Source organism: Trichomycterus rosablanca, chromosome 7, assembly GCF_030014385.1.
Source record: "Trichomycterus rosablanca isolate fTriRos1 chromosome 7, fTriRos1.hap1, whole genome shotgun sequence".
In the NCBI taxonomy this organism is placed as follows: Eukaryota; Metazoa; Chordata; class Actinopteri; order Siluriformes; family Trichomycteridae; genus Trichomycterus; species Trichomycterus rosablanca.
The window spans coordinates 38511931-38525985 of NC_085994.1; the positions used below are offsets into that span (position 1 = coordinate 38511931).

The 14055-nt window shown below is 44.9% G+C and overlaps 1 protein-coding gene across 1 annotated transcript; it reads left to right on the plus strand.

The window, feature by feature from the left end:
- Window positions 1-1416: 1416 nt before the first annotated feature.
- On the plus strand, window positions 1417-13528 carry LOC134317492 (uncharacterized). The gene is made up of 4 exons (XM_062998192.1): window positions 1417-1642; window positions 2539-2790; window positions 7125-7263; window positions 12643-13528. The coding sequence occupies exons 1-4, from the start codon at window positions 1417-1419 to the stop codon at window positions 13526-13528; spliced, it is 1503 nt and encodes a 500-aa protein (XP_062854262.1).
- The last annotated feature ends 527 nt before the right edge of the window (window positions 13529-14055 follow it).

Genomic DNA, 14055 nt, shown 5'->3' on the forward strand with positions numbered 1-14055 from the left:
CTCCCCGAGACCCGTCCGGATTATTTACGACTAGTTGATTCTGTCAAGCGCCCGGACGGGTGAGCAGCACCGCTGGGGACACCAATTAAAAAGCTCAAACTGTCTGCTGTGGTGGTGTAACAACTTAGACTTTTCAAAAGTCAGTCGACGCTATTTCATTTTTAATTTTTACATTAGAAAAGGATTTAGCTAACGCTCTGTGTAGAACACACTTCTTACAATAAAGCTGTGTAATAATTATAGTTTTTATTTATTTATTAGGATTTTAACGCATATTTTACACACTTTGGTTACATTCATGACAGAACAGGTAGTTTTTAATGTCAAACACAGTCAATCTCCAGTTCACTTCACTTGCATGTCTTTGCACTGTGGGAGGAAACCGGAGCTCCCGGAGGAAACCCACACAGACACGGGGAGAACATGCAAACTCTACACAGATAAGGACCCGAACCGCTGCACCTGGGAATCAAACCCAGGACCTTCTTGCTGTGAGGCGACAGTGCTACCCACCGAGTCACTGTGTCACCCTAATAATAATAATATGTATTAATAATAATAATAATAATAAATATGAATAATAATATAATAGTAATAATTAATAATAATAATAATAATAATTGTTAGTATTATTATTAATATTAATAATAATAATAATAATTAATATGAATAATAAATAATGAATAATAATAATAAAAAAAAAAATATTAATAATAATGATAATAATAATAGTTAATATTAATATTAATAATATTAATAATATTATTAATAATAATAATAATAATAATAATAATAATAATAATAATAATAATAATAATAATAATAATAATTATAATAATAATAATAATTATAATAATAATAATTATAATTATAATAATTTGAGTCTCAGCCTTGCTGTTTACCGGTCAGGCGTTCACACAATTTGGCTAAGACTGTATGGGCTTTCTTTTTTTTGTTGCAATTTGTCCCCCAATTTTCTCCCTAATCTAGTCGTATCCAATTACCCTGATTGCATTACACTTCCTCTGTACCAATACTACCCTCCACTGCTGACTGAGGAGCATCGCAACTGTCACACGGCCCCTCCGACACGTGAGCAGTATCGACTGCATCTTTTCACCCGCACGAGGCGAGTTCATATGCGGATCAGCCTTGTGAAGGGAGAGCCACAATCAGCCAGCAGAGGTCGTAGCTGCATCAGTTATGAGGAACCCTAGCCCGCCTTTCCCACCCTCAATATTTCAATAAGTCAAAATTTTATTGGCATGTTCTTTAACATGTGCAGTGATTAGTTCCACTTTTTTTCTTTTCCTCTGTCTCTCTTAAGCCATGTGAGCTTGAACAGCACAAAAGATTCAGATCTGAAACCACACGTCAGAATCTTCTACGAATCACTAGAAGCATTTCTTCTAAACCATGAGGCGTCCAAGCGACAGCGCTGAGCGGACCACGTTATGGACTTTTTCCATAAGTGATGGACTCCAGCTGCACATTTCAGACCCGGAGACGGTGTCGGGTCAAAAGGTGCAGAGAAAATACGACTTCAGGTTACTGACGTCTATTGGAAGCACCACGTCTCGGAGGAAAGGACTCACAGGATCAGAAAACCAGGACGTTTTTACCGAAACTGATCCACTTATAGGTAAGCATCTTAGTCCTAGGCTGTGTTCGCATTGACATTCATTCATTCATTCATTTATTGTCTGTTTTAATACAGCTTATCATGGTCAGGGTCGCTGTGGGAGTTATTGAGCAAAATGTGTTTTTTTATTTATTTATCACTCCACCTGGGAATCGAACCCAGGACCTTCTTGCTGTGAGGCGAGCCAGCGTGCTGCCCTATTGGGCAAAAAGTGGAAACACCCAGGCCAGTCCATCACAGGGCACACACACACATTTTAGTAGCTCCAGTTACCCTGACTGCATGTCTTTGGACTGTGGGGGAAACCAGAGCACCCAAAGGAAACCCACACGGACACAGGGAGAACATGCAAACTCCACACAGAAAGGACCCTGGGTGTCCGGCTTGGGAATTGAACCCAAACCCTTCTTGCTGTGAGGTGACAGTGCTACCCACTACCCACTGACATTCTGTCAGAAAACGAATGTGCATTTTATGACTGGTGGATATTGTTTACATGGCACATGTGAGTGCTTTTCCAGGCTGTGTTCCGTATGTGTATAGTGTGTTCCATATCGGAAGTTTTCTAATTAGCTGCGAGGGTTCAGAACAAGGCTTGTTTTGTTGCCTTTAGAGGACAAAAGCTGCTTACAAAACTCGGCCTTTGTTCCCTCACCCACATTTAAGCCAAATCCACAGAAGTTCCTCCAGACCTTTAATCCCTATAGAGATAAAGTCTGGCTCCACAAGACTGAATGGACTCCTGAGGATTAAAGCCCCACGACTCTGGTGCTGGCTTATCAACGCTCAGACGCTTGGATTTGATTCTATTTTAGTTGTAAAGCTCTCTAAATAAAGTCAGTAAATGTGAATCCAGAATCGATTTCATGTTCCTTCTTCATGTTTTGCACCGGCAGCATGTGGAAAGCAGTGCGTCCTGTCCCTGAGACCCGACCCGACTGACCATGCCTACAACAAACCTGACAACGAGAAACCAAAAGACGATGAGCTGAACGAGACCGAAAAGAGCTCTGAGAAGACGATCCCGGGTGAACAGAGAGTGTGGAACGATATAAAGACAGGACAGGAGGTGCAGAGATCGACAACTCGACCCTCCACAGCACCTGCGTACACCCGGTCAGCACCGACTGAAGTAACTCAGCCCCCAGGTACTGATCCATCCCTAATCCTTAACATCATCTCAGTTCTGTATCAGATATCATGTGATTATCAGGGCCTGCCTGAAGAACAAAAATCTAAGAGCAGTTGGCAGGTGTAGCCTAGCGTTTAGGGTACTGGACTAGTAATCAAAAGGTTGCTAGTTCAAGCCCCACCACTGCCAGGTTGCCTCTGTTGCGCCCTTGAGCAAGGCCCTTAACCCTCAATTGCTTAGACAGTATACTGTCACAGTACTGTAACTCGGGTGGCACGGTGGCTCAGTGGGTAGCACTGTCGCCTCACAGCAAGAAGGTCCTGGGTCCTTTCTGTGTAAAGTTTGCATGTTCTCCCCGTGTCTGCGTGGGTTTCCTCTGGGAGCTCCAGTTTCCTTCCACAGTCAGGTTAATTGGAGACACTGAATTGCCCTATAAGTGTGTGTGTGCGTCTGCCCTGCAATGGACATTGTGCCCCGTCCAGGGTGTTACTGTGTGCCTTGCACCCATTGAAAAGCGCCCTATATGGATAAGTGGCTAAGACAGTCAGTGAGTGAGTGAGTGCTGTAACTCAATCTCTCAAGTTTGAATCTCAATCTTAGCTGTGCTACCAGCCAGCCAGGCACCTACACAGACACACGATTGGTTGTAGTGGGAGGGACAGTGGCTGAAACAGGGATCCTCGTCTCTGGACAGATATTACCTCTAATGATCGGTCAAGATGCCTATATGGGGGTGAGTGATCTCGGATGATACAGCACTTTGTGAGACTCCGCCCCTGGTAGGTGAAAAGAAGTGTTCTGATGGGGCAGATTGGCCATGACTGGACTGGGTTAAAAAAGTAAAAAAGAAAACATTGACGGTGGTCTAAAATTGATAAACTGATAAATAAATAAAACCCCCCTCACATTTCTGCCACCTTTATTACTATTTTATCCTGGCCAGGGTCACAGTGGGCCCAGAATCACAGATCGCGATGTGTTAACACACCCTGGACAGGAGAGCAATCCATCGCAATGCCTCGGCCATCCCCCCTTCCGTTTCCGGATATAGCCAATCACGTCTGTATGTAGACTCCCAACCGGTCGATAGCACCGCTAGGGATTCGAACCCTCAATCCCAGCAGTAGTGTGCCAGCACAATACACTAATTTAAATATAAAAGTGTAGCTGTGTTGCTTTTTACATTAGAAACTTGTGCTCTCATGGTGTCATTCTTTTAATCTGAAGGTCTGGCTTGAAATCAGCATTCCAATGCATCCCAAATGTGCTTAGTGCGGCAAGGTCAGAGCTCTGAGCTGGCCACATTAAAGTCATCGAACCAAGTCTTTGTGGACCTTGTTTTCATATCATGTTTACAAGTACAGGACAGGGGGTGTCCACATACTTTTGGCCATATATTGTAAATTAGGCAGGTCTGAATTGGAGTTAAGCACTGGAGCGGCTTAACGTCTCTCAGTCTTAACGTGTAAGTGTCGACTGTTTGTTTTGTTGGGGACTCCGAGTGAGTAAATAATCGTGCTATTTGAGACGTGGCCCCCGTGTGTCATCAGTCATCAGTTATTCAGCTCTGAATGCTCCTCTCTTTGCACCACCTCCACAATCTGGATGTAACAAGTCAGCGCGTTTAATGACCCATTAGCCCAAAGGTCCTAGACACTGACAGGGGGGTTTTCTTCCCACCGCTCCCTCCCCCGTCTCGCCCAAATTGGTTTTTCTCTGAACTGATGATATACTGGTAAGATCCGTGGTTAACTGGTAGACGAAACAGCAATACAATTACAAATATGTATTATATATTAATGAAACAGGCTTCATAAGTGCTCGAGTGGCCGTGTTTAAGAGACAGAGCGTTGGACGGGGTGTCTACCCACTGCCGCTAAAATATCTGAGTTCCTGACAAGTGTGGGGGAAGTCACACAGAGCTTAGCGTGGCTCTCTGGGGAACCCAACACCGACAGGTGATAAGAAACGGAAGCAAATCGGACACGTGGGGACACTTCATGCATTGTCTGCCTTGTGCAAGATACACCAATCAGCCATAACATTAAAACCACCTCCTTGTGTCCATTTTATCAGCTCCACTTACCATATAAAAACTTTGTAGTTCTACAATTACTGACTGTAGTCCATCTGTTTCTCTGCATGCTTTGTTAGCCCCCTTTCACCCTGTTCTTCAATGGTCAGGACCCCCACAGTACCACCACAGAGCAGGTATTATTTAGGTGGTGGATCATTCTCAGCACTGCAGTGACACTGACATGGTGGTGGTGTGTTAGTGTGTGTTCTGCTGGTATGAGTGGATCAGACACAGCAGCGCTGCTGGAGTTTCTAAATATCGTGTCCACTCACTGTCCACTCTATTAGACACTCCTACCTAGTTTGTCCACCTTGTAGATGTAAAGTCAGAGACGTCAGAGACGCTCATCTATTGCTGCTGTTTGAGTTGGTCATCTTCTAGACCTTCATCAGTGGTCACAGGATGCTGCCCACGGGGCGCTGTTGGCTGGATGTTTTTAGTTGGTGGACTATTCTCAGTCCAGCAGTGACAGTGAGGTGTTTAAAAACTCCAGCAGCGCTGCTGTGTCTGATCCACTCATACCAGCACAACACACTGGTCCACCACCTAAATAATACCTGCTCTGTGGTGGTCCTGTGGGGGTCCTGATTATTGAAGAACAGCATGAAAGGGGGCTAACAAAGCATGCAGAGAAACAGATGGACTACAGTCAGTAATTGTAGAACTACAAAGTGATTCTATATGGTAAGTGGAGCTAATAAAATGGACAGTGAGTTTGAGCTTGAACCAGCAACCATCTGATTACTAGTCCAGTACCCTAATCCTTGAGCTGTCACCAGCCCAGCACAGGAAGGTGAGCTTGTCATCACCCATAAATCTAACAGCGTTCTGAATCCAGATTTTAAGTGATCCTCACTTCAAAGGCAGCTCAGATCAAAGCTGGGCTTTTTGGTCATTAATACCAGTACTATAAATAAATGATGTCTGATGATTACTGGTGAGGAGTGAGAGGGGGATTAACTTCAGCGAGACAGCATACACTACATGGCCAAAAAAAGCGTGGGGTGTGTTGCTAACAGGTGTATAAAATGAATCACATCAAACAAATGATGCGTTAAACCTTCTTGCTTTTTGGCTTTGATCCCCAGACAATTTTTAGCATAGCCAATTAATCTTCCACTGCTGGGGATCCCGATTGGATTCGTGGAGGGTATATTTGCCTGCCCCTTGCCCCTCTGACACGTGTGCAGTCCTTCGACCCCTCTTCTTTGCTTGTGCATTGATGTATTCGAACACGAGGCTCCTCCACTTCTGCACAGGAGCCTCGGTCTGCTAACCAGGGTCCTTACACAGCGTTCGAAGACCCCACCCACTTTATTAGCCAAGTCTTTTTCCCACCCAGCAGACTTGATGGACAATTTGTCCACTGCAGTTGTGCCTGAAAGATGGTGCCCAGCCGACCGGTAGCAGAGCAGAGAGCGGAACAAAGGTAGCTCAGTGGTTAAGGTACTAGACTAGTGAGCAGAAGGTTGCAGGTTCAAGCCCCGCATCTGCCAGAGTGTCACTGTTGGGCCCTTGAGCAAGGCCCTTACCCCTCAATTGCTTGAATTGTATAGGGTCACAGTTGTGTCGCTTTGGATGTTGCAAATGTAAATCTTGTAGGGCAGTTGCAGCCTAGCAGTTTAGGTACTGGACTAATAAAGCAGAAGGTTGCTTGTTCAAAGGTTGCCACTGTTGGGCCCTTGAGCAAGGCCCTTAATGCAAGAAGAATGGTTCATGCTGAAGAACTCAGGATGCGCGTTGCTTTGTGTGTGGCTTTGTTAGCTCAGGGGTTAAGGTGCTGGACTGGTGATGAGAAGGTTGTTGGTTCAATCTCACTACAGCCAAGTTGCCACTGTTGAGCCCACAAACAAAATCTTCGTTAGGGCAGTTGTAGCCTAGCGGTTAAGGTACTGGACTAGTATTCAGAAGGTCGCTAGTTCAAGCCTCACCACTGCCAGGTTGTCACTGTTGGGCCCTTGAGCAAGGCCCTTAACCCTCAATTGCTTAGACAAAACACTGTCACAGTACTGTAAGTCGCTGCGGAGTTTTTTGGGATGAATTGGAACATTCATTGCGAGTCAGGCCTTCTTATCCAATCATCACCAGTGCCAGATCTTCATTGACACACCTAGAAAATGCAGGTTTGTAAAAGGATGTCCAACAAACTCACAATCAGGTGTCCGTATACTTCTGGCGATGGTGTATTTTATGTAAAAAAAACAAACAGTGTGACATATTCGAGGTTAAGATGATCTTTCCACTGACCTTCATCATTTTCTGTGTCTGTGCAGAAACCTCACTGGTCCGGAGAACGAGCCACCATGATCCTCCAGACGACGGCACTGCTGGAAATCATGTTCTTCACCTCTATCTGCCAGGAAACCAGCTGTGTGATCGAGCACAAAACAGACCAGAACAAAAGGACACGAGGTAAACAAACAGGCCAAGCGTTTACGGCATTTTATTCAAAGCGGTTTACACCACTGTGACAGTACTGTGACAGTATAATGTCTAAGCAATTGAGGGTTACAGACCTTGCTCAAGGACCCAACAGTCGCAACCTGGCAGTGGTGGGGTTTGAACCAGCAACCCTTCAATCACTAGTCCAGTACCTTGACCACTAGGCTACAACTGTTCCTTATAAACATTCATTCATTTGTTTTGATTACTAGTCCAGTACCTTAACCACTAAGATAAAACTGCCCTAGCAGCGGCAGCAGCCCATAACAGAACAGTGGTGTGAAAAAGTATTTGCCCCTCCCAGTAATATAACCTACGTTAAAACAATTAACTGTCTACTAAAAACAACAGCAACAGCTGTAACCCAACCCTTCCAATGACTGATGATAACAGCTGTGAAGGAATTTTCTTTGATGCATCGCTTTAATTTAGCCACTCTGGAGCTTTGAAGCATCTTAATGAGGTTCAAATGGGGTTCAGGTTTTACCTCGACCACAATAAAACCTCGATTTTATTTCTTCTAAAACATTCAGGGGTGGACTTGCTGTCGTTCTTTTGTTGTGATCGTTGTTTTTTATACATACACTGACCAGGCATAACATGTCGGGTGTTCCCGGTCTGCAGTGGTCAGTATCTATCAAAAGTGGTCCAAGGAAGGAACAGTGGTAAACTTGCGGCCAAGGCTCATCGATGCACGTGGGGAGCGAAGGCTGACCCGTTTGGTCCGATCCAACAGACGAGCATCCAACAGACGAGCTACTGTAGCTCACATTGCTGAAGAAGTTAATGCTGGTTCTGATGGAAAGGTGTCAGAATACACAGAGCATCACAGTTGCAGGGCTGTTTAGGCAGCAAAAGGGGGACCAACACAATATTAGGATCATAATGTTATGCCTGATCGGTATATAAGCTAATTATGCCTGGTCACAGACTGATGACTAGACATTCTGTTGCAGTGTTTTATCATTTCTGTTGGACCCTTGAGCAAGGCCCTTAACCCTCCATTGCTTAGACAATATAATGTCACAGTGCTGTAAGTCGCTTTGGATAAAATGGTAATGTCGCCTGGTAAATGTCGAAAATGTAAATGGAAACGAGTCCTGCAGGCTATAAAGAAGCAAATCATACCAGCAAATCATCCCCACACTGTCACCACAACAAATAAATGAAATGCCGTATTAGCTTTACATCAGATGAAACTGGACTCATGTCTTTCTTTCCATATTTTGACTCATGAGTGGACTCAACATTATCCAGAAAGGCTTGCGGGTCGTTAAGATGTTTCTGGCAGTACGATGAGTATTTATGATCCTCTTGGTTAACAGTGTATTTTATTAGTGGAATAATAATCACTGAACTGAACCAGGACCACAGAGGCCTGCAGTTCTTCAAATGCTCGTCTGCGTTGTTCTGTGACTGCCTGGGTGAGTGATTGATTTGCTCTTAGATGGAGTTTGATAGACCAGCAACATCTGGAACCGAAACACGAACGTCATACCTTGTACTGTAGCTCCGTAACTAATGTTTTCACTCTTCTTTTTTCGGCTGCTCCTGTTAGGGTCACGGCAGTGGATCATTCATCTCCATCTTGTCCTGAATTACCTCTATTTACCTCTGTCTCCTTATGCCTAACAGATCTGTCCTCGATACCCTTCTCTCCATAGAACTCTCACTCCTCCTCTGCACATGCTCAAACCAGCTCAATATCTTCTCCCTAACTTTGTCGGTCGACTCCTCGTGACCATGTGGATACTGTTTTTCCAGATCATCCACATCAATCGTATTCATCCATTTTGTTGTTGGCCGTCCTCTTCCTCTTTTACCTTCTGCTCTAAGTGTAATACTAATGTGTCCAAAACAAGAAACCTTAAGTTTGGTTATCATGGCTTTGAGTGTGGGTTTGATTTGGTCAGGGATCCATATATATATTTTTTGCCCAACCAACCGCCCTAAGTCATTGTTTATGTAAAGCATAAATTGTTTGGGGCCCTTGGTTGGTGCAGCACTAGCACATCAGTTCAAATCTCAGTTCTGCTACTGGCAGGTTGGCAAGGACTGGGCAAAGACGAAGTCAGAGTCGAAGTCAGAGCAGTGCCACAACGCCTCATCCATTTTCATAAGGGGCCCAAAAGCATGGCTAGGGCCCAAAAGCATGGCTAGGGCCCCCAAAAGCATGGCTAGGGCCCAAAAGCATGGCTAGGGGCCCCAAAAGCATGGCTAGGGGCCCCAAGAGACCCTGGGGTCAAAGTCCCTAATAGTCAGAGGATCCTTAAAATGGAGGGCCCTCGGAAATAAAAATATATTGTATCATAAATGTTGATAGGCATCGCAAAATGTTTTGGGCCAGGGCCCCCTGACCTCAAGGGCCCCTGGGCGCTGGCCCCACTGGCCCGGTCAGTAATCCAGCCATGCAGGTTGGGCGCCTACACCAACAATGATTGGTTTGTCTGCGGATGGGAGTGTCGAAGGGATTCGTTATAAGAGCAGTTGTAGCCTAGTGCTTAAGGTACTGGACTGGTAATGGACTAGAAAGGTTGCTGGTTTAAGCCTCACCACTGCCAGGTTGCCACTGTTGGGCCCTTGAGCAAGGCCCTTAAACTTCAATTGCTTAGACATTATACCGCCACAATACTGTAAGTCGCTTTGAATAAAAGCGTCCGCTTAATGCCGAAAATGTGAATGTAAATAGCTGCTGCAGTTACGACCCCTGCTGGCTGATTGCACACGTGTCGAGGGGGCTTGTGATGGTCAGGAGTAAAGGTCAGCAGCAACAGAGGTGGAAATACAAATCAGATCATTGGATATGAAGGAAAACTGGGGAAAATGTGTAAAAAAAGAACTAATTATTTATGTATCAGCCATCACTTCCCCAGTCTACCCAGTGAATCTCGTGTAAACCCAGACGTAACTGTGCGACCGTTGATTCCTGAGAAATTCTTAACATTTCTTGATGAGTGTTAAGTGGCAGCTGGTGTATTTTACTTTGGGTTGGAAGAACACATGGCACACAGAGAACTCCCTCAGCGCTGCACTGGGAATATCCAGTGACATCCCGAAACCACCGACACCACCCCGTACCCAAAGCGAAAAATCCCTAGATCTCAGCGTACATCATCCAGCTGGAGTGGAACTCATGTTCACGCTGACACGACTACACGACTACACAACCTCATCACCCTGGAGAACATACAGTCAACACTGCCATGTCTATTACAGGCTTTAGGATTTTATTACACATTAAATATTTGGGACTTTTGATAGAAGCAGGTGGTTTAGTTTATGCGGATATGTCCCAGAACCTGATACTCCGACAACTGTGATAGATTAAGGTATATTTACCATTTGACGCCGACTTTCAGAAATGTGGACGCCTCATTTTTACAGCATAATTAAAGACAGAACTAATCAATCCTCAGAATCCAGCTGAACTTTCAACAGCTTATAATTAATAATAAAACAGTGAGGTCCGATCTTCATCCAGGTCATAATAACACACAGACGCTTCCTGCCTGGAATTTAAACACATAAACGTTTGTACGTTTCATTTACAGTGTTTAACACATTGTTTAATCCTTAACAACACAGGATGGACATGATACGTGGAGATGTACCTACACCCTGTACGGGGGTGTGTTACTGCATCGTGCCCGGTGATTTCTGGAAAATCGGACCCATTGTGACCCTGACCAGGGTAAATCGATGGTAAAACATACATGGTGTGTGTGTGTGTGAATCAAACATACTTTGTAGAGCGTCCTTTTTTAAACAGTTCTACCAAATATGTCGTGTCAAATTATCAAAATACAGAGGAACCTCGATTTAACAGACCTCCATTTAAACGAATGTCTGGTCCGATTGTTTACAATCTCCGAGCAGTGAACCAAGACAAGTAGTTCAGTAATCGTCCGCTAACCGGCGCACATCTCTCTGTTTACATGAGTGATACGCTTTATTTAGTTGGGAGGCTCGCTTTGTTCTCGAAATTTTTCTGTGTTTTATGCTTCATTTTCGCAAGTTTTAGTGCTTAGTTCTGCACCAGCGCTGCTCCATTAACCCCTAGCAGAGCTTCAGACTCAGAATAATAGAAACTCTGAGTCCCTGCTATACGATCAGGGCAAAAATAAAAACATCCCCTCCACCACACAAGGTAGTACAGTACACCAATTTTAATATGGGACAATATGGGACCGCTCAACAGAAGTCGTAACTGCCGCAGTGATGTGGATCCCCGTTTCAGCCACTGTCCTGCCCCTTACAGACACAGGGCCAATCGTGTGTCTGTGTAGTTGCTTGGACGACTGATAGCAGAGATTTCAGCACTAGCGTGTTTTCCCTTCGCGCCACCCATGCGCCTGAATATTCTGTAGAGCACGGCGCTGATGAATGACGGCTAATATCACTCTTATGCACATAGACGTGAAGCAAACGTAGAAAAGTCACGCAGTTCCAAAAAGAGCGATGGAGCTGCATCATCACCTCAGCTCAGCTCAGCTCAGTTTGTGTAATGTTCCAACACTCTGGCCTCTCAGCAGCTGGGATGCAGAGCTAGCTGATATCCTTCTCTTTTGGGATCTGTAGTTTTTGCTTTCTTGCCAGATTTGCAAGATTGGGGTTTGTTTGGGGTTGTTTGGGGTTGTTTCTGTCCAACTTGGATTCTTCTGAGTTTGTTACGTGAACTTTTGGACATCTAAGCCTGTTTGCTTTGTGATGCATTTATTGACTTCACATAGATACACTATATGGCCAAAAGCAGGCAGTTGTAGCCTAGTGGTTACTGGTACAGGTTACAGGTACTGGATAAGTAATTAGAAGGTTGCTGGTTCAAGCCCCATCACTGCCAGGTTGCTGCTGTTGGGCCCTTGGGCAAGGCCCTTAACCCTCAATTGCTCAGACTGTATTCTGTGACAGTACTGTAAGTCGCTTTGGATAAAGGCATCTGCTAAATGCCGTAAATGTAAAAGTATTTGGACACCTGACCATGAGCATGTTGGTCTTCTCCCAAGACTTTGTAGTATGTCTGTGGGAATTTGTGCCCATTCAGTCAAAATATGGCAGTGTTTGTATGGCTGGGGACTGATATTGAGCTCTGTACAGGTCACTGGAGTTCCTTTAAACAGAGCTTTTCTTTATGTCTTTATAGGGCCTTCCCTAAACTGTTGCTGCAAAGTTGGAATTTTCATGGCTGAAACACATACATTTAAAAATCAGAAGGTGTGTCCCAATATTTTTGTCCATATAGTGTATAAACAAATGAACTTAAGTTCTCGCTCCCACCGAGTTGCTTGGCAGGGGGTTTATTTTTAATGCGGTCATTTTTATTTGATTAAGTCCAATCCTCTTTTTGAACAGGGGGGAAATGCACCAGAGGATGGACGTCAAAGTGGACGGAGAGGATACGATCCCGACTGAAGCACGGCATGACGTCAACGAGACTGAAGAGCGCAGCACAGGAAAAGAAGAAGATCTTAAAACACAAAGTGACACGACTGGAGACACCAGAGAATCTAAACAGGACACGAGGACTGAAGAAAAACAGAACGAGCCACAAGTGGGTGGTCAGAGCTTGATTAAATTACCGGAGGATGAGAATTCACAAGACAAGATCATTCAGGAACCAAGCGAGGAACGTATCACTTCACACCAGGAAAAACATCAAACATATAGGAACAGCAAGACGTCCGATGGGATGGTTAATATCAAAACTCACTCACGCAGCTGTGACAACACTTCCATCCAAACTAAAGCTAAATTCTCAAGTACAAACCAGCAGGAATCAGGAAAACAAGAGAACGTTACATCTAAAAGACCAAAATCTGAAGCCTCTCAAATCAACACGCCGACCCAGAGAAGGCAAACTCTCACAGCGTCTGCTTTACTGTTCCCCTGCAAGTACAAAAACACGCCCTCCTCGCCCTCTCCGTGTGTCCTGCCATCTTTTTACGGCTCCTCGTTTGGCGTCAGAACCCCTCGTACCCCTGAGCGCCACCGAGTTAAACTACGACCCACCAGAGTCGGGTCTGACAACACAGCTTTAAAACCCATGACTGAATCCCCCCCGTGCTCGGAGCGTGGAGCGAGAGGATCACGCCCCGAAATAATGAGCCACGAGAGGGGGTCTGTGTCTCGTAAAACGAAAACCACCAAGACGTTCGTTTGGGGGCCTGAGGGGCTCCAGGAGACGAAGTGTGTGTGTGAGCTGCGTGCTCGTATGAACAGGTGTCGGGGATCAGACTGACTCCGAAATGATGAATATGAACGACAGATGTATAAAGACAGGCGTCCCATGATAGAAGGAAGGTCTGGCATCCTTGTAATCTCTAATCTCTAAAACACTCGTCTTCTAGCTCAGGGGTTTTCAAATAGAGCCAAAAAAAGGGTCACAACTAATTTTAAAAGGTACATAAACACAAAATGAACTTGTACACAAACGCTCCTTGTGGAGACCTGATGGACTACATTTAGACTGGAGCAGAACCATGCACATTTACATTTAGGCTGAACGATTCCTTTAAAGGCAGTAGGGCTCTGTGTTCTGCCCTGCAGGAGCCGAGGGGACAGCGGGGTCTCTCTCACACTCACACCGAGGGTAAATATTTGCACTGCTCCCGCAGAACTGAGACTGAGGGTGACGTCTAGAGGAAGATAAAGCCTGAACACGCACAATAACGCTTTCCAGAGAAGAAACGAGAAGTGGTTCAGATTATGAACACAGATGAGATCTGAGCTCACACACACACATGTAGAGGGGTACAAGTAGCGAGC

What these genes read in the sequence shown, in the direction of transcription:
- LOC134317492 (XM_062998192.1), top strand. Translation starts at nt 1,417, where the DNA reads ATGAGGCGTCCAAGCGACAGCGCTGAGCGGACCACGTTATGGACTTTT. An exon ending in CGAAACTGATCCACTTATAG is followed by an intron (nt 1,643 to 2,538) that starts GTAAGCATCTTA and finishes TTGCACCGGCAG; the next exon opens with CATGTGGAAAGCAGTGCGTC. An exon ending in CCAGAACAAAAGGACACGAG is followed by an intron (nt 7,264 to 12,642) that starts GTAAACAAACAG and finishes CTTTTTGAACAG; the next exon opens with GGGGGAAATGCACCAGAGGA.